General features: G+C 38.5%; 3 protein-coding genes across 6 annotated transcripts in view; 2 read left to right on the top strand and 1 right to left on the bottom strand.

Moving 5' to 3' along the window:
• PCSK5 (proprotein convertase subtilisin/kexin type 5) overlaps nt 1–3,555 on the top strand; it is a 229,289-nt gene extending 225,734 nt beyond the window's left edge. The window contains exons 35-37 of the mRNA XM_058864245.1: nt 52–167; nt 1,468–1,654; nt 2,209–3,555. Of these exons, the coding sequence (XP_058720228.1) occupies nt 52–167; nt 1,468–1,654; nt 2,209–2,615 (710 nt within the window). The 3' untranslated portion in view covers nt 2,616–3,555. The remainder of the gene's footprint in view (nt 1–51; nt 168–1,467; nt 1,655–2,208) is intronic.
• Nucleotides 1–22,911, bottom strand: part of ARSK (arylsulfatase family member K) — a 41,644-nt gene extending 18,733 nt beyond the window's left edge. The window contains exons 1-9 of one of the 3 annotated variants that reach the window (XM_058864249.1): nt 22,627–22,911; nt 18,614–18,743; nt 16,552–16,711; nt 15,680–15,962; nt 12,223–12,394; nt 10,082–10,306; nt 6,309–6,533; nt 5,966–6,226; nt 361–1,043 (exon numbers count right to left, since the gene is read on the bottom strand). In XM_058864249.1, the coding sequence (XP_058720232.1) occupies nt 1,033–1,043; nt 5,966–6,226; nt 6,309–6,533; nt 10,082–10,306; nt 12,223–12,394; nt 15,680–15,962; nt 16,552–16,711; nt 18,614–18,743; nt 22,627–22,764 (1,605 nt within the window). In that variant the 5' untranslated portion in view covers nt 22,765–22,911 and the 3' untranslated portion in view covers nt 361–1,032. Of the gene's footprint in view, nt 1–360; nt 1,044–4,028; nt 4,242–5,965; nt 6,227–6,308; nt 6,534–10,081; nt 10,307–12,222; nt 12,395–15,679; nt 15,963–16,551; nt 16,712–18,613; nt 18,744–22,626 lie in introns of those variants that run through there. The other 2 variants (XM_058864247.1, XM_058864248.1) reach the window with 2 other exon arrangements.
• Nucleotides 22,912–22,979: 68 nt separating this feature from the next.
• The window catches only part of SKIC3 (SKI3 subunit of superkiller complex), a 45,499-nt gene continuing 44,922 nt past the window's right edge, over nt 22,980–23,556 (top strand). The window contains exon 1 of one of the 2 annotated variants that reach the window (XM_058864242.1): nt 22,980–23,071. The gene's annotated coding sequence lies outside the window, so the exon portion shown is untranslated. The remainder of the gene's footprint in view (nt 23,072–23,556) is intronic. The other variant, XM_058864243.1, reaches the window with a different exon arrangement.

The raw sequence follows: 23,556 nt of genomic DNA, 5'->3' as shown, positions 1-23,556 counted from the left end.
GTTAGCTGACATTTCCTTGTTGTAATACTATTGTTTTGTTTGCCTGTGTAGGGAAGGGAGCATTCAGCTGCACATCTTGTGTATGGAGCTACAGTTTATTAAATGGAATGTGCAACTCAGACTGTTTTGTAGGTGAATACAAAGTCCAGGAGACATCAGGACAAAAGGTACCTATTTGAAGTCTTTTTGTACACAATACAAACAACACATTGCTCTTCTGAGTTTTTAACAGTGCCTATCTTTAAATATACTTACTTTTTTCCTCTTTTGGCAGGGGAAGCCTTTTTTCTCTTTCTGGGGTTACCTTATGGTCAACAAAGATATCAAAACTACATGAACAAATTAGTTCTATTTATGATAGTGTTTATTTCTTTCAGTATAACTGAGATTTCTCCTTGGATTTCTGATGCCTTTTCTGTAAGAAATCCTTCTGCATTTTTGATTGACAGCTCTGCTGGCAGAAACCTCTAGTAGGACAGGCTGAAGTTAACAGAGCTGTATATTTAGTTGAGCAGGGCCACAATTAGGTTTGGGTCTGTGCTCCACCTTCCAGTTTTCCACACCAATTGCCTTCTAAAGATGTTTATTCAAGAACATAGCAGCAAGGCATACCTGGGATGCTACAAACCCTGGAGTCTCTGTCCTGGAATATTTTCTTGACAGTCCCACTTCATAGCACTGAATCTGAAAAAATGGCCTTACTTGAGGCTGGGGACTACACAGGTCTGCAGGTCTTTGCAAAAGCTTTGACTCTTAAGAAATTATGAACAGCTATGATCCTGCAATCTTGCACAGGTTTTTCCATCCAGGATAAACAGCCTTGCAATCTTAACCACAAGTTTTGTGAAAGTTTATTGGAGTTTCCAGATCTTCACAGTGAACATGTCCCATGGCCAGGAACTGTGAAGACTGGAAACACTGAAGCAACTGACTTCACAGTATTCTGCAAGGCAGGTGCGATCACAGTGACCTCTGGTAGTCTCTGTACACAAGGGTTCCCAGAAGCCTGGATTTTAGGAAGAGTATTTGAATCTAAACTGTTTCTGTAGGAAAAAAAAAGTGACACAATCTAAGAGAAATCTGTTTTGCTAAAAAAATTCCCAACCACCTTTACTCCCTACTTTTGCTTCCTCCCTGGGTAGAGAGGAAATTCATACTCTGACTATTTCATATTGCTTCTTCCATGTCAGTTATTTTCCTGACTCAAAAAGCTTAAAAGCACGAGTAAATTTGCACATCCTGCCTAGCTAGGTGAGATCTCTAAGGTCTTACAACACTTTACATCCTACAAGCAGATCACTGAGAAATCAGAAAATAGGAAATTTTGAATTTGCTGTTGTATTTTCACATTAACACTCTTGGTGCACAGAGATGACAACCACAATGATGACTGACAGGACAGAACTGCCAGGTCAGGTCCAAAACACACAAAATTAGAGGTGCATTTCTTGTGTTCTGTGTTTGAAGGACAACAAACCCAAGTGTGAGAGATGTGACAGCTCGTGCACTGAGTGCAAGGGACCTGGTCCTCTCAACTGCACAGTCTGTCCAGCCAGCATGCAGCTCTTCCTGGAGGAAAGCCGCTGCCTGCCCTGCTGCAGTGACACTGACCCAGCAGAAACCCCAGAGTGTTGTGACTGCAGTGAAACACAAGGTAGGACCATGCTGAAGAGCAGGAATAGTGCTAAGTGTTTTATGGTTGATTATGCTGACATTATGCTGCCTGAAAACTGGACTAGAGTGAAAATGTGCTATTGGTAAACTGTGTTTCTACTGATTCATCAAAAATAGGGAAGGTTTTACTCAAATAATAACCATTACGTCTGGTGCTGGAGATGGCAACTTCTCGCACTCAAAGTTACTATGTTAAATGGCCTGGCATTTCATAAACTGACTGGTTGATGAACTAGCTTACTTCATCGCATTCATGCACCTGATAGTTTTTCTGCTTCTTTCTCATTATTTTGAATCAAATAACGAAGAATAGATATCCCAACAACGTTACTGACATCCTTACTACATAAGAACAACAGAAACACCATTGTGGTACCAGAAAAACTAGGTATTTTGTTGACTGCTATTACTGAACTGGACACACTGTACCAGTTTTAAAACACACACACACACACACACACACACACACATACAAATACAAGCTCATTTCATCCTTTTTTTTTTTTGTTCTTTTGTTTTTAATTGCTGTTGTAGATGACTGTGTATTACAGAAAACTCTACCCCCTGAGCGAAAAAGCAAAACTACGTTCTTTGTTATCACTTGCATTTTGCTTTTGCTTGTCATCGGAGCCATTGTATTCAGCTGGAGAAAGGCAAAAACAAAAACCCAGCCTGTCAGTAAAGGACGGTATGAGAAGCTGACAAATCACTCCAAAACCTTTCCTTCCTCTGCAAGCAACTACGACAAGAATCCCAGCTACCAGGAGGACCAAGTGATTGAATACAGAGATCGCGATTATGAAGATGATGATGATGATGAAGATGACATTGTATACATGGGCAAGGATGGCACAATTTATCACAAATTTAAATATGGACTTCTGGAGGATGATGAGGAAGATGAGCTAGAATATGATGATGAAAGTTACTCATTTAGATAATTTTTACTAATTAGCCCTACTCTACTGCTTCTCCTATGAAAGTATAGCTATTTAGTTAATGTGTTTAGTTACTTGATAGCAACCTGACCTCCACAATTTTTGCTATTATTTATTGTAAAAGAAGAATAATTTCTAGAAACTTATTTTCTAAATAAATCTTTTCTAGGCTTTTAAGTAGCACTTCAGATAAAATCTGGTTAAGAGACCAAATTTCTATGCATTTATGTGGAGAATAATCCTTTCCCAATATGTATTTGTGTAACTAACACAAACTTTTCTTCAAACCATTTTGGAAAGCCCTGCCAATCACTACTAGTAATGTGATAAGCAAGATGGTTGTATCTACTTGATTCATGCCACGGGGAGAGGGTGCCAGTAGTTCACTAATTTGTGATTGGAATTACACAGCAATTCGTAACAGAATAGGCAAGTTGGAGGAATTTAATTAGATTTTCTTCATAATCACCTGGTGTTCCCTGAAGCAAACACATTCAACTTCATAATCTTTACAGCATAATTTCCTGTGAATTCCTGTATCTATGACATGATATTTTAAGATTTAGGATTGTGACTACTTCTCATAACTGTATTATATTCACAGTTTATATGAAATAGAACAAAAATATTTTATATATCAGTTGCTGATTAATCTTTATGCAGTGTTTTTCAAAAAATCTTGCGTTTTACAGATTAATTTCTCAGTTTACAACGAAGGGCAATACTGTCTATAAGCATGTCACATAGACACCCATCCTGCACCATCAGCAGGTGGTGTTTATATTGTAAATGGCTCAGGATGCTCAGACAATGGCAAAGGGGATATTTGCACTTTTCTGGTAATTTTTATTACTATTACAGAAATAAAAATTTATAATTCTAAAGAAAAGCATGGCCATTTGTTGTGAAGAATGAATCCTTTATCCATCTTAGATATGTCGTTATTCACTACATTTCATTAAATCTCAGAGTTTCTCTAGGTTTCCAATAAGGATCTGCTCTATACACAATAAGGTTGCATATAGAAATTTAGTGTTTACAAGGAATTGTGTAAAGATACCAGCTTTTCATGGCTCAATGCCTCAGAGGAATTTTCAGTATTCCATATATCTAAAGACCTCAGGATAGTTCTACCTGTAAGATTAAAGATGTTTTATGCAGAGGCCTATTGCTTCCAATTGAATTTTAACCTTCTAGTCATTGAACCTTCAGTAAGAGAGAGGAATTAAAAGTAATGTGACTTCACAAAAGCTGAAACAAGTACCTAAGTATATCAAAAGCTGTAAAGCAACATTTGACAGCAAGGTACTTCAGAAAGATACATGTTATGTTTCACTTCTCATTTATGAAACAATTCCTCAAAAGTAACCGATATTAAAACTTTTCTAAATACCACACTAGCAAGTGCCACCTTCTGTTTTAAGAATTTCTCTTTCATCTTTCTACTTTGTGTTTTTGGAGGATACATATTTCATATTACAATCAGACAGCAAGCCATGTGACCCAGCAGAAGAATTATTTTATGTGGTCTCCTGAACAACAAGAAGCTCTGCCATGAGCTGGCACATTCCTGGGGTTTTCTGGGTTTTCAAGAAGCCTGTTCCCATGTGCTGGGCTTCTCTGCACAGTCTGTGGCAGATGTGGTTGCTAGTTTTTTTCCCTATTTGTTTTTCCATTTCAGAGAGTATCACAAATGGCACTTTTGTAACCCCAACATTAATAAGTCCTAAGAGCTTATCTCTTCAAAGAAAGCACTCTTGACAGAACTGACGAAATACAATTTTCCCTACATTTTAAACATTCAGTCATTAAAAAGCACACACACAAAACACATCCAGTTCACCATAATTTTATTTTACTCCATTTTACTCCATTTTGGACAATGCATTCTGTCCAGACCTCTGGAAAGTGAGGAAATTTCTTCATTTTTCTCTTGAACAAACTTTCATATGCATATAAATACCTCCGCTAATTATGCAGCCCATTTATTTTAAGTAATTTCAATCATACCTAAACTTATTTTAATAAGTATTATAATGATATGTGCTACAGGGTTTCAAGATTGAACTCTGCATGGTAAATTGCTTATGAAATGAGTGTGTAGCCATCAGAAAGTATTTCTCATCTTTGTGTTTATTTTTACTGGCTTACTGCTACTACTGAGCATTTAATAACAGATTACAGAAAACAATTTATGTATGAAGTATAACATCATTGTGAACTGGTACTATAGCAGCAATGATGGTGACCAAGAATTAGCAAACCTAAGCACTGCTATAATTACATATTCCCTTACGTGGAAGAGTTGTTACCTAAATCTTACCTTCTTCCAAAACTACTTTTTTTTGTCAGGTCACTGGAAAAATGGGAAATAGTATTTTTCTGTTAGCTCTTCCTGCAAGCTTCAATTGTGTCTCTTCTGTGTACATTTTAGGTTTCAGTTCTCCATTCACTGATGTGCATTTACTTACAGAATCAAACTGCATTCAAGCAATTTTTAATTTATGTTATGCAAATCACACTATCATTTTTCAGAGAACTGCTCTACTCATAGTTTTGGCAAGAGGGTTTTTGTTTGTTTGTTTGTGTTGTTGTTTTTGCTGTGGGGTTTTTTTGTTTTTTTTTTTTTCAATTTATGATGATGACCAGAGATCAGATTCTTCTTCACTTGTACACATGTTCAATTAGAAGCCTATGAATATTATGGAATTTTAAACAGCAGGGAATGGTAAGTACCAGATCCAGAAGCAAGAGATTAGCAGGCAGACCTTGGAAACATGGGGATTCAACCACGAGTAACACAGGAATGCTGATACAGGTAAGTACTTGTATAAACCACATCTATGTTCAGACTTGTACTGGTTACCGACTTCTTGATTATACTTCAGCTGCTACAAATTCTTTATCGTGGATGAATGTGTATTCAATCTGGACTTATACTACACACAGCAAATTTCTGTAACTGTAACTGGTACTTTACTTCACTAAATTTTATAATCTTTGCTTTTCCCTATAAATGGAAATTCCTATTGAATTTGAATGCTCAATACTCTGTACTTTTGCAATCCACTAAATATTCCTTACATGCAAATAATATTTGCATATTACCCTTTCAGTATACACTTACTTAAACTTACAGAACAATAACATCTAAAACTCTAGTTTTGTTTTTCTAACTAGTTATATAAAATGCTCTTGGCTTTCTGATACAAAGCAGTAATAGTTCAGGAATCTTTGCTTTCAATAGGTTATATAAGAAAATAATTCTAACACTTGAAATACAGCATAATATTACAAAGGCATGTTTTTATATCCTCATTCATATGAAATCCAGGTTGTCTGCATCTACTTACCCAGCCACTTGTCAATTGCATTCTCATACTTTCTCGGATCCTTTAACCAGTCTTGATGCCACCTAAGGTTTGCAATAACACTTGAGTAATTGTGACCCAAACTTTGCTTCCAACTGATGAACTGTTGTTTGTTATACTCCTGAACAGCAGAAGAAACTTTAGGATAGTTAACTACAGAGCGAAGTATTTTGTCCAAGGAATGTACAGTTACTGGGAATTTTATGGCAACATTTGTAAGCTCATCTGGATCAGCAATAAGGTCTGTAACAAACAAAACGTCAGTTAAGATTCAATTTGCAATAAAGTAAATTAATGAGTCAGCCAAGACATAGAAGTAGCATACCAAAGAGTTGGGGCGATACTGAAGAGCCATCCGAGTATGTGATGTATTTCCACTTGCCAGTTCTCAGCATATACACAGAGGAATTCACATTGCACCCATGAAACTCACTCAGCACCCAGGAGGGCCGAGGTCCTCTGGCTGATGCTTCGCTCTCAGCATTTTCACATAGCAGTGGTGTAAGAGAATATCCACTTAGGTTCTGTGGGACAGGAATTCTTGCTATATCTAAGGAAAGAGACACAAAACCAAAATGCTACTGCTGTTTTCACGATTAAAAAAGCCTAACACAATGCTGCTAGGAATGTTGATAATAAAATGTGTTCCCCTAATTATTATCCCAAAATGTGCAATATAAAATATCTTAAGGAAATTCCTACGCCAAGCTGCCCACCATCTTGATCAAATGTATCATCTATGTATAACTCAATCTTTAAAAGAAGTTTGTGAAAATGGATCACAATAGTCTCCTTCGATGGATGGTGCTGTTTTACTCCTTAATCATGGTTGCAAACATTTCTCTTTTGCTCTGACTACATCAGGAAGGAGAAAAAGAGTAACACAGAAAGGACCCTAAAAGCTTCAGTGCTGGGGAAGACAAAACAGGGAAACCTTATGAATACGATTGTTTAGCAAAAGATCCTGAAAATATGAAACCTAGGTTTGAAATGGAATGGAAAACTAGCTTTGAGCTATAGGATACTGACTGTTAGTTACTATATAACCAAACAACAATAGCCTAGGCAGCTGAAGGAGAATCCCTGTTGATTGAACAATACCCTTCTGCTGAGAGTGAATCCAAAGGTCAAGCAGCAAGAGAAGAATTTGAAAGGTAGTTTTAAGAGTTTAAAATGCAACACTGTATGGTAATGTAGTAGTTCTTATAGGCCATATGTAAATTGTATAGAATGTGTGTCATGTAGTGGTTGGTTACTGGGAATTAGAATATTCACTACAGAAAAAGACAAAGTATTGTAACAAGAACTTCACTCTCTTAACTCTGATTCCCTTCTCCTACTCTCTCTCTTAAGCTCTCTCCCCTCTTTACTTGCCTTTACTTTTACCCTCTCTTACTTTTACCTCCTCTTACCCGCTCCTGCTCTCTTAATCTCTTTACTTCTCTTCCCCTCTCTGACTCTTTCTCTCTCCTACCTTAATCCCTCATGCTCCCTGATTCCTCTCTCCACTCTCTCTCTTCCTGTCTGACCACATTTACACTGTGGCTGGCAGTGTAAACAATCCCTTCCTCCCTATACCTAAATAATAAACTGCTTATACCTGAACAGCCTGATCCTGGAGAAGTCTCTCACTGCGAACATCTCTTTGTACATGTTTCCAACATGTTGTAACCATTTATTTCTTGAACAATAATGGTGCTAAGCTCATCTGGAGCATTCTTCATTAGTGAATAATGAAATGCTTTATAAAGGTACCCATTATTATCACCTATAACTGGTGATAATTGGCCCAGCACTTGAGGAGCAAGGCACCTTGCCTCTTTGGCAGGACTGGAGATAAAGATGGTATTTGAAGTGGTATCAATATAGTGCTCATGTATGGAAAACACTGGATAACTCCATAGCGTACCAGATGGCCGATAGAAGATGCTGTAATATCCATAAGCTCAGCATCAACTTATCCCACAAGTTTCTCTAGCTCCCAAAGATCAGGCTGCAAAGATTTTTCAGAAACATTCTGAAAAATACAGCTGAGAATCCCAAGCATGTCCTAAAACCCATGAATGGCAGTACTGCTATTTTTAATCACCCCACTGAACACTGTCTTTAGTAATTCAAAATTCAAAACTTTCCATTTCACAGAGCACTGTGGTAGTATTTAATCTGTTCTGTGTTGGGTGGTGATACTCTGTGCATATAAATTGCTCAGAGGTGACTCTTTGACACTTTCCTTCAGCAGCACACATCTTTCTTTTTGTCCTCTGCCTACCTAGCATCTAAGTAATAGAAAGACCCATAATACGTAAACCCAGCAAGTAGCTCCTGGGCATGCAGGGGCAAAAAAAATTGAGCAAATACATACTACATTCCAACAAACGAAAAAGGGATATGGGCTCTTCTGTCATTTTAAACCAGTAATGCTATTACTTGCAGTAACTGGATTTTCTATGTGCGAAGAATGGTCCTGCCACCTTCAGGAACTCCTTCTTTTCCAATAGAGAGCCAAAGGTACTTCCATACAGACCAACAAAGCTAGTGCTGCCTGGAGTTCATGCTACATCCTGTTACAAAATGTAAGAGCAGATGCACTTCCAACTCTACATTTATATCACACAGATTCTGCTGGAATCAAAATATTTGCACTCATTCTCAAAGCCAGTGCAGGCAGCAGTCTTGAGCAAAGCATTTGGATGGCGCCTTAAGACAGATTATTCCCCTGAGACAACACAAAGCAAAGCAATTAAATTTGTCAGAAAAATAGACTTGAAATCTGTTTCCTCATTAGTCAGCAGCAGCATGCAGACTGAGAACACAATACATGATAGAGATGACTCTTCAGGTTTTCATTTTCATCATACATGTCTTTTTGACGTTCAGAGTACAGAAAAGGGGAACTGCCACAACAGAAGGAATGAATTACGCTCAGTAAGTTCTGGGGAAAAATAGGCCAAATGTAAAACCCCCCCAAGAGGAAAAGACAGAAAGATGTTAAACCATCTGACCAATTATGTCACTTGGGGGAAAGGGAGAAAGAAATAAAAGATTTTAAATCTTTACATTGGCTACCATAACTTGTATAAGACCTATATCTATTACAAATATATATACATAACAATTTAATGTCAAAATTTGGAAGAGAAAGCCATTCAGATTTTATATTGTATTTTTAACTGGATAACTGGTTCACAAGTTTTGAGGAGATATAAATAGATAAATAACTACTGTTCAGTTGTTAGAAAATCAACTTCAGACAATATAGAAGTGGATTTTTCACTGACATTTACAACTAGTATCTGAAGTACAGTTTTATTCACTCATGTTCTCCAGACAATTGCAGTGTACATGTGACACCTCTTAGAGAGCAAGCCTTCCAGACTGGTTTGAAAAGAATATTTTTTCTGATTGGAAGCCTAAAAGATAAAGCCTCAAAAGATAAATTTACCTGATATTTAATATCAATCATAATTGTCTGTTGCACAATTTATCACAGATATCTGTTAAAAAATTCCATCTTAAAAGTGATTTCCATCTAAGTAATTTTAGTTCTTTTTGATTCACTGTCCAACACTGAGTATTTTTATATCTCATAAAGAAGGATATCCATTATCACATCGTTTTACTCTTGCCCAGATCATTTGTACATTTCCTATACAAAGTTTTCATCACACTTCGTCCACATGACCCTTCATAAAGCATTTTAAACTTTCCTAAGTTAGTGAACCTGTCCTCTTTCAGGTTTAATCTCATCTCTGGATGCACTCACACTGTAATTTCTATAGTAAACTGTTGGGCATGAAGGCTAGCAAGGATTACTCATATCAAAAATGCGTTTTATTCCCTTTTTTTAGCAACAAATAATCCTATATATAATCAGTCAGTGTAATTATGTGGATAGCAGTAATAGTAATAACAAAGATTACTAGTTTTTTTATTTTTTCATCTCTTTTTTTAATTTTTCTATTAAGTCCATATATATAGCCCACAGATAAATTATGTCCTGTTGTCTAACTATATTGCCTCCAATTGCATTCTGACTATGATACAAATGCAGAATAGTATGCAGGCAAAAAAACTGTCACCTGAAATTAATTAACTTACCAAGCATAGTAGGATATATATCCACAAGAGATACTATATTTGGTATTTGCTGCTGTTCTCTTACACCTGGCCCCATAACTAAAAGAGGAACATGGGAACTTCCCTCATACATGCTCATTTTATAGAACTGACGGTGTTCCATAGCAAGTTCTCCATGATCTGCAGTGAATATAATGATTGTTTTTCCAAGAAGCCCAGTATCTCGCAGAGCTGAAATAATCTCACCTGCAACAGCAAAAAGATACTGAAAAGGATACATAAAAAATATTTCTTCCAAGGTCTGTACATGCAAAGCCGTATACAAATTTCAAGGAACTCTCCTAGTCAGCAGAGAAAACTCAGCTCTTGTTGCAGATAAATTTGTGCAATGAAGGCACAACATACACTCCTCTTTTTTTTAATGTAAGTTTCTGCAGCAAAGACAGGGCCAAGATCAATGAGGACAATAGTTAAGCAAAGCACTTAGATATCTTAAATAATAAAACTTTAGGATGACTCATGTCTAAACATTCTAGTTAAAAGATGTTATAAAATTGCAACTGCAGTGCAGTTACTTCACAATCCCTTAATTTCCTAAAGCTGTTTCCATTGATCTCTTTTCATTCTTAAAATGAGGAAGAGCAATTCTATGTCTTTTAATTAATTTTCCAATCTAATATGCTGTCCTGGTTTAGGACATATGCCTAAAAGATTAGCGTATTTGATCATGAATTTCCTATTAGTATTTAAACAAATTCTTGTTCATTCATGGTCACTTTTCAAATCAAAAAATACAATAAAGTAAATTAAGACAAACTTCCATTGTAAATTTTGTATCTGTACACCTTCCTGCAAACTCTGAAGAATTCTTAATGTACAATTAATTATTTCTTCATAACTTTTAATAATATGCTTTTAAGGGACACTCCAAGTGTAACTTTACTGTTTAGTCTATGTGTAACAACTGTTATCCAGTCTACAAATTTGAAATCAGTCTCTAAGGAAAACTACTCATGCCTTAAGATTTATCTTTTCTTACAGCTCAGCTTTTACAGTCTGTTCCCTTCACAAAGATGTTTCCATTACTTCAGCTAGCACTTAATGAAAGAGACTTAGTTCCTCTTGTACATGGGTGTCCTGGGTACAGAGGAAAAGAGCGGTGGAGTTTCCAGGATTGTTTAATAGCATACCACCTATGTCATGCAGAGAGCATGGTTTTCAGCCAGAAAGGCCAAGGTGTGTTGAAGTTGATTCAGTCTTACCTCAGTGGTGGAAAGGTATGAACTGTTCGCTTAACTGTTGCTGAAGTCATGAGGCTGTAACTATTCCCGAAACCCTGACAAGCTGTAACTATTGGTGTAGCAGCAGGAAGATGAGACAAGCTGCTGCCACCACCACTGCTGCTACTGCTTCTGCTGCTGGTGCCACTGTCAGGGCTAGCACTTTCAGAAGCAGGACTCTTTATTTGGATTAATTAGCTCTCCAGGCTTTGTTTTGACCCTGTTTTCCTTTGTTTCCAGGTTAGGGGAATGATAATAAACTGCAGAAACTTTTTTGCCTCATTGCTTTTCTTTCCTTGAGCTGCATGCTCCAGTATGGAGGGGATGGAGATGACAGGTGCCATCTTGCCTTTGTCTGGGAAAACTGCACTGGGTACTCTCTCTGGGGAGTGTTTTTGCTTTTTTGTTGGTGAACATCCTTCTTTTGGGTAGGGCACTCTCCCTTTGTGTTCTTTTTTATCAATATTGTGTTTATTGCGAGATTTTCAGTATAACTGTTGTTCCTACTTGTGGTCTCCCCTAATATTTCCTGTGCTGTCAAAAGGGGATGGGGGAAAAGGGGCAGCTTGCATGAGGTAATTTTCCCATTGGATTTTAAACCAGTGCAATGGGCCATGCAATATTTTGCTACAGTCACTGGTTTTCTACAGAGCTTCTGATGCTGGCTGTGATTACTTTCCAGAGTGCTCTCAATTCACCTAAAAGGGTATCCTGTCATTTATCATATAGACAGAATGAGCAACTTTCAACAACTTACTCCCAGATGTGAAATGTGGTGGATTTTTCTTCTATCTTTTTCCCCCAAAGATCAGCCCTATCAGCATTTTTTTTTTAAAAAAAATTAGAACTAGAAAACCCACTGTGTAATAAAATACTACCTACCCAGCATGGCATCTGTCTCTGCACACATAGCATAATAAAATGCTCTAATATTTCTCACTTCTTCTGTTGTAAACTCTCCTGTGCAATTCTTGGTGTATGATGAGTAATAGTCTACTGGATGCATCTCTGAAAGAGAAGACCACTTGGGTATTTTAATAGCTTCATAATTTACCTAAAAAATAAGAGAAAATTAACATTACTTTAGCAACTGAATTAAACAAGTTTTTGAACACAGATTTAATTTAAAAAACTATAAAGCATAAATTCACAGTTCTGCAATTGTGGCCCAGGAAACACTAGCTGCTAAGTTGTTACACTGTGCAGCTACATCCTCCATGCTTCCCCACAGCTTCCACAGGTAAATTGTTTTTTTAAAAACCTATGAAAATCAACTAGAAGCTAAGGCTAGGACCCACAAATATGTGATTCAACAACTGCTGTATATTTTTAAGAGAGATATCACAGAACACTCTTCTAGAGTAGGTACACAATACTGGCATAGAGTCTTCGTAACTACGTAGAATAACTATGAACTCACAGATCTAAAAGATTGGATGTTATGTGGGACTAGAGAACAACATGGAAAATCACGTTGTCTGGGAAAGCCTCCAGGACAGTGATGACAAGTCTTGGCATCTTGATAAAAAGAATTGACTACATTAATCCAATTTTCTAATATTTTCTACATGTTTCTACATACGTCAAATCCATTTGACGTATCTAGTTCCATCTAGTTATCAAGAAATGTGAGATCAGTACGAAATTAAAAAGCCAATCTATTTGTATATTCCCACTACTGCTTCAGTCATTTTCTTATTGCTCAAAGTTCTTGGCTACATAATGTTACTTTTGGACTTTGCAAATGGTATTTATTAGCTGCTTAAGATGACAGCAAAAATCATCCCTCTCCGTCTATGATTCTTTTCTACAGGACTTCAGCCTAGTTTCAAGGACTCACAAAGCCACAATCCCTTTGTCTATTGTAATGTCCAGAGTAACCCAAAATGGCCTGTATTCCATATCTATCTGTGCCGTAAGATTGTTACTTGTCTTTAAGACTCGAAGCATGGCTGGAACCAGAATTGCAGGGGAGTCAGGAGGTGCTAGTCACTTTAAAAGGTCAAGAAACCCAAGCTGACTTCCTCTTTTGTAGAAAGAGGGGACTCTGCCTCAGAGAGGTTGATACAGGTGGGTTTATGGGCTTGCAACTGCAGCAACTGGGAAAAAACTGCATTTAGCAAACAGAAACCACATTCCCAGTGATCTTTGTAAACTCTATAGGCAGTGAATCTTGATCAGACCCCTGCAGGTTGGGCAACTCCACAGCAGTGTCCAGAGACCTGTTTTCCCTGCTCCCTTCTCCAGCACACCAGCAGATCAGAAGGCACCAGCACCAACACCAGCGGCGTCAAGCAGGTGCAAGAGGAATCAGTGAGCAGCGGTGCTGACCCCATATGGGCTGACCACGCTTGCCAGCCCTTCCCATCTGCCACTAGACCTTTGTAAGCACCAACTTTCCCAGGAGGGTTTGCTGCCATCCATCCCCTTTGTTTCTTGGAGTGCATGGTTACCTGTGGCAGGTGCCACCTTGGAAGGAGTGACACTATTTTCCCTTTGCCCCCTGCAGGGAGTAAGCAGTGGGGGGCTGTCGGATTAGAAGGGGCCAGCACCCCACCAGTATTGGGTGTCTTTGTTGCCGTGAAGCTCCTGAGATTCACCAATTTTGTATCTAGTGACTGATTATTCACTGCTATTTTTTGTATGTTTCACTTGTTAGTAAAATGTTATTTTTTCACTTATATCATTGATATTGGTTCCTTATTGGTGGAAAGGGATTGGTTGAAACTAAGGAGAGGAACTTATTTTAGAGTGTCTACCCCTTTGAATCATCTTAAACCAAGACACGTAATTTATGACTAAGAAAGAAGCTCTGAAAAAATGACAGCTTGGGCAAAATAATATAGGGGACCATCTGCTTAACAACACAGGGTTTCACAGATATACCATGTGGATACTCTGTTCTGTATTACAGCTCAAATAAACAAGACATTTAATTCAGTTCTTCACCTATGTGATCAAACGTCTTCATGAGATTACTTTGCAATTTTAAAAGACTGCTTCTTCCATGACCAAAAAAACAACATTTACATGACAAAAAAAAGACCATGACATTGCAGAAGAATTGGCCAATGGTCAATAAATGGTAATATATGGTCCACACAATGCAGTATGTATACACAGTGGTAGGAAGGACCCCAGCAAGCTGTGTAGTGAAGGTACTCTGACTGGATAAAAGATAACAAAAATTCATCACAGGTGTTATAACTCTGTCTGTGACTCAAAAAAAAGTACCTATGCTTCCCAAGACACATTTAACCTAGCAATTAGCACCCAGCAAGTTTTCCTTAATAACTAAGCTGGGTGTTTCTTTTTTGTAAATGAAAAGTTTTTTTTCCCCAAGCTCTTCTTCTCTCCACAAACTTCTCATCATTCCCAGAAGAATCCACAAACCTCACTATTATGAAAAAATTCACATCTCTCAACCTTCATATGTAAATCCTTTTTTGCTAAGTATTTGTATTTTTGGTATACCTAGATAAAAAGGTTTAGCAGTCCTCTTGGGGAAAAGGCCACAAGTTATATAAATTGCATATAGAGGGGTTTTTTGAACTATAAAGTCTTATCAACCTAAATCTAATTCTGCAGCTGCAGAGAATGTTAATTCCTTTCTGCAATTAAATCTGTTGCAACACAATTATATTTTATGGCAGATAATGGCAACTGGAAAATATACAAGACAGAGAAAAAGTATTTCTTCTTTGGAATAGAGTGCCATTTCTTAGCTTTACACAGAGACATGAAGACACTTTCTTGTGCTTGAAAACCTACAGTAGCACAGAAAAAGTTAACAGAAAAGGAAGACTTCTGTTGTGTCTTATGCTGTTTCATGTTTTAGGTCCACTGCAGAAAAAGTCAACCTTTCACTGTAAAACTCAGACAAAATCATTACACGCATAATTTCTAACAAACAAAATACAGAATGTTCATAACAATGAACTTCAGACCACTACCAAAATTAATTTACAGCTAAGAAGAGCAACAACCTCATTTATCTTAATGTGTTTCTAGCCATTGAACTCCATAGCTCCTCATTGATTCAACAACTACTGCTAACAAACACTTTCACACAAACGAGACAAATTTGTCACTTCTGTTTGCTTAGTCTTTAATCAGAAATCTAACATCACTACACAGTACTTTCTTACTGGTCTTATCTCGAAAAATAGGGAATAAAATATTTTTTGTAATAAGTACAGTTATTCATAAAATTATAAAATATAAAATAATTATAATTTATAATTTTATAATCATATAATTATAATTATATAATTATTTTATAATTATAAAATAAGTACAGTTATTAATAAAATTATATTTAAATTTTATACTCATGTACCTTTTCAAGCCAATACAGAGATGTTAAAAATGTAGAGGATCCAAAATTTTCTCCTGCATAGGGTGATGGATATGGGTGTGGTAAATTTAGTCCCAAGTAAAGAACAAATGGTTGAGTAAAGTTAACAGCTTCTTCCTTTATCCAATTCACTGCTTTATCAGTGTTCCACCAATCTGTTTCCATCACTCTAAACTGCTTCCTATGGCCTGTAAGTTTCACCATAGGTCTTGCTTCTTGTCGGAGCAGGAAGTTAACATCCCTAGTCCAAGCTTCCACACGGTTACTGAAAATACATACACAAGTCACATAATCAGCAGAAAATGTTTTCTTCACTTTTCCTCCAAGCAAAAAGCATTATGAATTCCTGAAGAACTTCCCCTATACTTTCAGCAATTTAAAATTCTGGCATAAAGGAGAACTGTTATTCAGTTGAGCAATAATGACTGTGCATCTATTTTATACTCAGATCTTCAGCCTTGTATGGCTGCTTCTGACTCTTCTTTCTTATTGATTATCCATTTATGTCAGAGTGGCTCTTCTCACATCTACAAAATAATGCTTAGAAATAGCACTCCATCTTGTGGACCCTTCTCCACATTCTGGCACAGATTCACACTATTTGTCAACTGAGTCTGAGATTTTTATTTGAAAGAATCCTCTGTATTATCTTTCAACTACAGAAAGAAAGCCAAAGTACAGCTGCATGGGATATGCTTGCCTCTCCCTAAATCCGCAGGACCAATCTCTACTAACACAATTTCTTTTAAATTAAAGCTACTGTAATTTCAACTGGAGACTGAAACCACGTGACAGATCACTACATTATTTGTTCACTGCTGCCTATTTATTAGCAGGAGAATCTACCTGATTACCTTACTGAATGATGTCCAGAAGTAAAATCCAATTTCCCAAACTTCTGTGCACGGTAGCCATGCTTTTCCATGATATCCATCCATGTTATATAATCTGGATCTAGACCTTTGAAGTTATTCCAAGATTCTGTTAAATGAGTGAAAAGACCACTCCACATAGCTGAAAAAAAAGAAAAGATGAGTGACTAGTACCCCCCACCTATATGGTTGAGAAAGGATTCATCCTCTCATTATTAAAGAGGCTAAAAATCCAAACTATGATACAATAGAACAAGGAATACAAAGTATTACTCTTCCAAATCTTATTTCATAATCAATACAAGTAACAAAATTTACTCAAATAATCCACAGAATAGGAGAAGAAGGTCCTATCTTTCCAGGTGCCATGCAATGATTAAATCAAGTTTTAATTAGATCAGAAAATATTCTTCTTGATTTCTGAAAGAAAATGGCATGGTAGTACAGATCCTGATGCAACATCCTGTATTCATATGTGTTTCAGAGTATTAGTTCCCCTTACTACAATTCAATTTCATATGAGTTTAAAGTTAAGTGTATATGTGGACAGAATTACAATATAGTATTTTCATAAATACAATAAGCCTTCAATTTTATTCATTTTAGGTAATCTACTTCACTTCCAGTTGCAGACACAAAGTGAGAATATTAAAGAAGATACCAAGAAGAAAGGAAACCAAGGCAAGAGTTGCAAAGGAACTATAAGGGAAGATTTTTTTAGTGAATTCCTATTTCTTTGTAGCTTATCAAGAATTGTTCACACTTTTCAATGCTAATTTAGAGTTATAACAAAACAAAACAAAATTAAGTAATTCCACTAGCACTAGAAATATCCTGTAAGCAAAATGCATCAGCCCCACATGGCAATACTCATCCTTTCCCCACCCCAAAGCCTTCTTTCCCACCATCTCTTCTGCTATCATCCCTGACACCTCCACAAAAGATGCACCCTCAGTTCCTTGCAGGTATCCAAGCTCCTGGCTGAGCAAAAGTTGTCTTGCTGGTTCAGAGCCACACATATGAGCTCAGTGGTCACGGCTATCTATAATGCTACACATAACTGATTAATTGTTTAATTCATCATGCAGTTTCTTTCTCACAGGAGTACTAACCTGTTATTTTCAAAAATTTCATAAAATTAAATAACTTAACATGAAGTTCATTGTTCCTAGCAATAAAAATTGGCCAAAAAGACTCAAGCATCAAGAAAATAAAAAAAGGCTGCTTGTTCATGTAACATCACTCACTTAATATGTGACCATGAGAAAAAGAAATGGGGACTGGGAATCAATAAAGGTAATACTAAAAATGTAACACTATATTTGACTGCCTTTACCTGCCACTTCTTTCAGTGTATGCTTTGAGAGAAAGGGGGATCTCTTTTATAGCTACAGATTAAGAAGGGTCTTTGCAACAACTGAAAATGTAGAAATGTTTTAAGATGTAACCTTTGATTGAGGAATATAGCTTCCTTCTATCTTCCTGGAAAATTCTGCAAGTGTGAAATTGAACACAGAACAAGAATCACATTAAGTAAAGAAAAACATAGAAGTATTCAATTAAAGCTACTGAAGGATGCATCATGTATCTAGAAGACAGTGACAACAGCTACCACTTTATTCAGCTGTTATTATTTCTCTTTGTTGAATACAGGAAAGATATTTATTAACATTGTATTGGGAAAAGAGAGTAGTTCTGCATGTAGTTTCAGCACTGCAGCAGAACAAATCAATGATTTCTCTATAAATCCTGAAGATTTTTTAAAAATCTGAAGCTTCAGTGGAGTTTATAAAAAAATTCGGGAGCTTACACAACTGAAAAAAGGAAAACAAAAAATAAAGGAGGAAACATAAGAAACAGAAGAGATCAACAGATGAAACAGAATACCATAAGAATTCAAGCACAAACTAAAAAATAAAACAAAAGGATGTTATTGAAAAACAAAACAAATCCCTCCCCAATAAGTCACTTCAAATTTCCCACCATTACCACATATTTAAATTGACACGTGCAAGCACTTATCTGATGTTTTGCTTGATTCTACCTGCGCGGGAAGGACAACAAATTGGAGAATTGGTGTAGGCATTGAGAAAGACAGTGCCATGTCTTTTCATAAAATTTATGGAAGGTAAATCCACAGTCTGATTTCCTGGAAAAAATGTTAAGCGTCCATCCTGCAATCAGACAAAGGCAACACATAAACAGCATTAATGCAAACTATCGGCTGCATTAATTCTTTTGTTTGTTACCTTGCACTTGTGTTGCTCAAATGCTGCCAGTTCTACACAGGTATGGAAAACAGTGTTGAGAAGCTCTAAGTAGATCAATATAAAATGGATCACTTTTTAAAAAGTGCTGTGGAAAAGATAATGTGCTTCTTTACAGTAAAATTAATTCCACTGTATCACTATGCATATTCCAAGCTCCAGTTCTTCAGGGGTGACACATTCAATGGGAGTAGGAAAAGTGAAGGGTGACGGAGTAACGCTGAATCCCAATGCAGATGTGTGCAGTAGCACACATACTTCTGTAACATTTCTGTGAAAACATCATTGATCCCTCATCCTTTTTAAAGGGTTATCCATACCAGTTCTCTTTGAACTTCTTTGAAACTACAGACTGGAAAAGGGATCAGAAAGCTAAAGGAAAGCTATTCTCCCACAGAAATCCCATCCACAAGGGTTCCCTTTTGATACCTTCATAATGCTAATTTCCTTTTCACCTATTTGTTTAGACAGAGTTTTTAATCAGTAACCTAAAAAAGATTAAATATTCTGAATAGGTAATTTTACAGCAGAAGATTTTCATCACATGAAACCAGGCTTAATGCAGAGTGCCATATTTCATGTCATTGTGTTTTATCTGTCACTTTTACTTCTTTGCTTGGTTGAATAAGATGCAGCCCCAGCCTGACCAGCTCTTCAGTGAACAGACAGGCAACAGTGCATCTGCAGTTTTAACTGCAGAAAAAAATAATTCCTGCCATTTGGTTTCTGGCAGAAATACTCTTGGATAACCCAGCATTGTAGAGAGTCACTTCATTTGGCACCAGTAGAGCTAACTGCGGCATCCCAGCCTCTGAAATCAGCTCATATCAGAGCATGCTAAATGAACAATCACGTAATTTTGTATACTACTACAAATGGCATCTTGAACAAGCACTCAGTAGGACAAACTGGAAATAAAGCTGTAATACAATAGACACTTGAACAAAACATTGGGCTGAAAGCGCTCGTTAGAAAGTTGTCCTGGTTCTAGCCAGGGTAGGGTTCATTTTTGCAGTAGCCAGGAGGGGACAAGGCTAAGACATGGAGGTTATTGTGTACCACCTCACGTCATTTTCCATGAACAGGGGAAGGGGTCACTTCCATGTCAAGGTAGTGTGGCAGTGGTCAGGTACTCTCAGGCTCTACATAGTGTAGTGGTGAGCATTCAGATGTGAATTGCTGGCCTGTCTTTTTACATTTTTGTTATTAATGTTGCTGCTGTTACTGGCGTAGTAAACTGCTCTAATTCTGCTGTTTCTAGTAAATTGTTCTTACCACATCCTATGACCTTTATCTTTTGTGCTTTCAATTCTCTGCTCCAGCCTGCCACAGAGGAATGGGACAGGGACAGAGGAGCGAGCAAGTAGCACATGGCTTGGAGTGATTTTAGTGTGAACACTAAATTGAAAAACACCATTCCTAATCCATGACAAAAAGTACACAACTGCTGTGCAGTCCTGTCAACAACACATTCTTAAGCTTCTCCAACAAAATCTTGCTTGAACAGCTGGAGACAACAGTTCCTTATATGGATACTATGATACCATTTTCAAGGACACAGAAGCAAAAGAACTCCAGGTACTTTGTGTCACAGGATGCTTGGTGTACTGTGACATGATCATTGTTTCTATAGACGACAGGGTATTCAGTGAAAGTTGTAAGTGTCTTGAATTGGCTGAGAAGGTGGAAGCTCAACAGCTATTCCTGGAAATCCATCCTCTAAGAACTGTGTAGGATTTCCAGGTTTTGAAACACCTAAGGAAATAAAATTCACACAAACAAGCACCTTTCATCCAGGAACTTGAGATGCATTGCAAGCAAATCCATCATCCATTACACAGTTTACTTCAAGTAGCAATTCAGGAGCTGAATTGGCTCATTAGCACATTTCACTAGGAAACCCTTCAAATAGCACAATGCCTGACATGACACAGCAGCAGAAAGCTAGCTGTTCAAGCAAGAGGTCACTGCTCTGCAGGCCAAACACAGTCCAGCATCACTGAGGAAAAAATTTTTGTCCCGCTTGGTAAAATAGGTGTGATTCCTTCATAGACAGCAAAGGCAAGAACACTTTCTAATGGAAGTCCAGACCTTTTAACAGCCTGCAGGTCTTGAGCTTTTTTTCCAGAAAATCTATTAGTTTCAACAGTACCCAATCCTTCCTACTCTCTACTAGTGATGTCATCAAAATAATTCATCTATTTCTACCTTCAAATCCAGCTCAAAAAAGAGCTTACACAACACATTTTACTATATTGCTCTTTGTATGCCTATGCAAATATGACACTTTTCAAAACAGCACCTTGTTCTTAATTGTTTACATAAGAATTCCACAAACATTGTGGGGTTTTACCTTTCTTTTTTGTAGGGGTTACCTCATTAATCCCTGTAATACAGTTTACAAGAATCTTCCTGCTTAAAGGGGACATATAAAAGTTCATCTAAGGTTTGTCTGCAGCCTCTGCTAATATCTGGATATAAAATGGACATTGAATAACCCTCAGGACCCTAAATACTCTAATTTTAACTATTGGTAAATAGACTTCTGGTGAACTGAAAATTTGGAGAAAAACAACATGCATTATTTTGGAATATTAAGTGAGATGATTTACTAAAACTAAAACTAACAGACAATAGAGACAAAGCAAGGAAAGTTGACAAGGAACTATTACATTAATAAAGAAGGAGCTATTTCTTTACCTTTGAAATCACAACAAATTGTGCTTAAAGACAAGGTTTGAAAAAATTAATACATGTTTACCAAATATTTAGGAAAAATACATCGCAAGAAAAACAGGCAGCAGGCAAGAAGCCAGCTGCTTTTATCTGTGCAGTCAAGGACGGAAGCCTAAGAAGGCTACAAATCAAACTTCCTCAATAGCGAAAGAGAAGTGATGAAATGCAAAAGTTTAACTGGAGCTTAAAAGTTAACCTGGAGCTTAACACCACGGAGCTTATGTTTGATTCCACAACAAGGAGAGCTCAGGTGAGTTAGAGAAACCAAGGCTCCTCAGAGTAAGACGTACATCAAAGCATTTCCAGTGTGCTGGGCAGGCACAGTGAGTTAACTGTGAAGATACATGCAAGGTCTAGTAATTATGAGTCGAAAAATTTCTATGTGTCTTGAGGGTTAAGCCAAATAAATTAATAAATCACTGTAATGAAGCCGTTAGATGCCTACCACTAAAGATACATGTCCGAAAAGTTTATTGTGTTGTTATGCCTTATAATAGCCTCAGTAAACCAGTACTTGATGCCTGGTAAGACAGTAATTTCATCTGTGATTACAGAAATTCTCTATCCCATTTGTTGTGGAGCTTAACACTCTTAGAATTTACAATGGGAAGGATAACCGGGTTTGGTGACATTGCTTGCCACTAGGCTTTTCACCAGCTGAAGACCATTGACTTCCCCCACCAGCCCTGTTCCCCTGGCGGCTGCCCCACGCCAGAGTCCTGCTGGCACGCCCCGGGTGACAAGTGACAGTATCACACCAGACGGCGGGAGCCACCTGCGCAGAGGTTCTCGGCTGCTGTAATGCCTCTGCTGGGAGCACGGCGTACACCCCCAGAAAGCGGGCCACGTTTGGTTTGGAACACGGTTGAACAGGCGAGGTGCGAGTGCCTCGCCACACGATGGGCCCGTGTGCGCATGCCCCTACCTCTGGCCTGGGCAATGCATCCCCATGGCCGTGGTGCTTCAGTCTCGGTAGCCCCGCACAGGCCACCGCCGAGGATTTTTCGGCTCTCCCTTACCTGTCAGAGTGCCCTCCCACGCCCCGGTCACTCACCAAGGAATCGCAGACCACCAGCACCACGTTAGATGGGGGCTGGTCCCCGGGGGCGGTAGGCCGCGGCCTTGCTCCCGACCCGGCGGCCATGAGGAGCAGCACCAGCCTGGCTCTCCCCAGCGGCCCGTCGTCTCGCATCGCCCCGCCACGGTGGCCTCCAGCTCCCGAACCGAAACGAGAATCAGCCCCGAAAACAGATTCCGGGGCTCTGGCCACAGCGTAAGGCTTGACCACGCCACACACTAACCGCTCGCTGCAGCCTACAACTCCCACCGGGCCCCGGGCGGCGGCCTGCAGTTCCCAGCGGGCCCCGGGAGACGGGAACTACATCTCCCGCAGTGCCCCAAGAGAAAATGGTGGCTGGGCGGGCGCGTCACTGCCCGGCGGTCGGAGTGCGCATGTGGCCGGGCGGCGGCTGAGGTGGCGGAGGCGGCGGTGGCTGAAGGTGCGGCAGGGGCGGGTGGCGACGCGCCGTGGTGGCCTGGTTCTGTCCGCCGTAGTTCTCCCTGGGGAGGTTGCGGGTGTGGATTGCCTCCTCAGGCGGGCCGCGGGCCGCGGACCGCACCTGCGCGACAGGCTGGGTGGCCTCGCTCTGGGGGCCGGCCGCCTGCCCGGTGCCCGGGTTTGCACCGAAGTGGTATTTTGCCTATAGATGACTCTGCAGCTCATGCTGGACAGTGCCTGCGGTGGGGTGCACTTGTGATGGCCGAAGCATCTGTTCCCTCTTAGGAAGCAAATTTATCTCCAGGAGCTGCTGAGCAATGCAAGTCGGACAGGTTTCTTTATAGGTTCTTAGGGAATCTTTGAAATTTGGTGTCATCCTGTGTATTTTCATTGCTAAATTAGCAATCAAAAATGGGGCTAATTCAACCATTCCTTTATTTTTGCTTTACAGCTCTTAAAAAGTATTTTTGTTCTTCAGCTGGTTGC

The sequence above is a fragment of the Poecile atricapillus genome, chromosome Z, assembly GCF_030490865.1.
Source record: "Poecile atricapillus isolate bPoeAtr1 chromosome Z, bPoeAtr1.hap1, whole genome shotgun sequence".
Lineage (NCBI taxonomy): Eukaryota > Metazoa > Chordata > Aves > Passeriformes > Paridae > Poecile > Poecile atricapillus.
The sequence above is the reverse complement of the archived record's forward strand: the minus strand, read 5'-3'. Positions and strand labels throughout refer to the sequence as shown.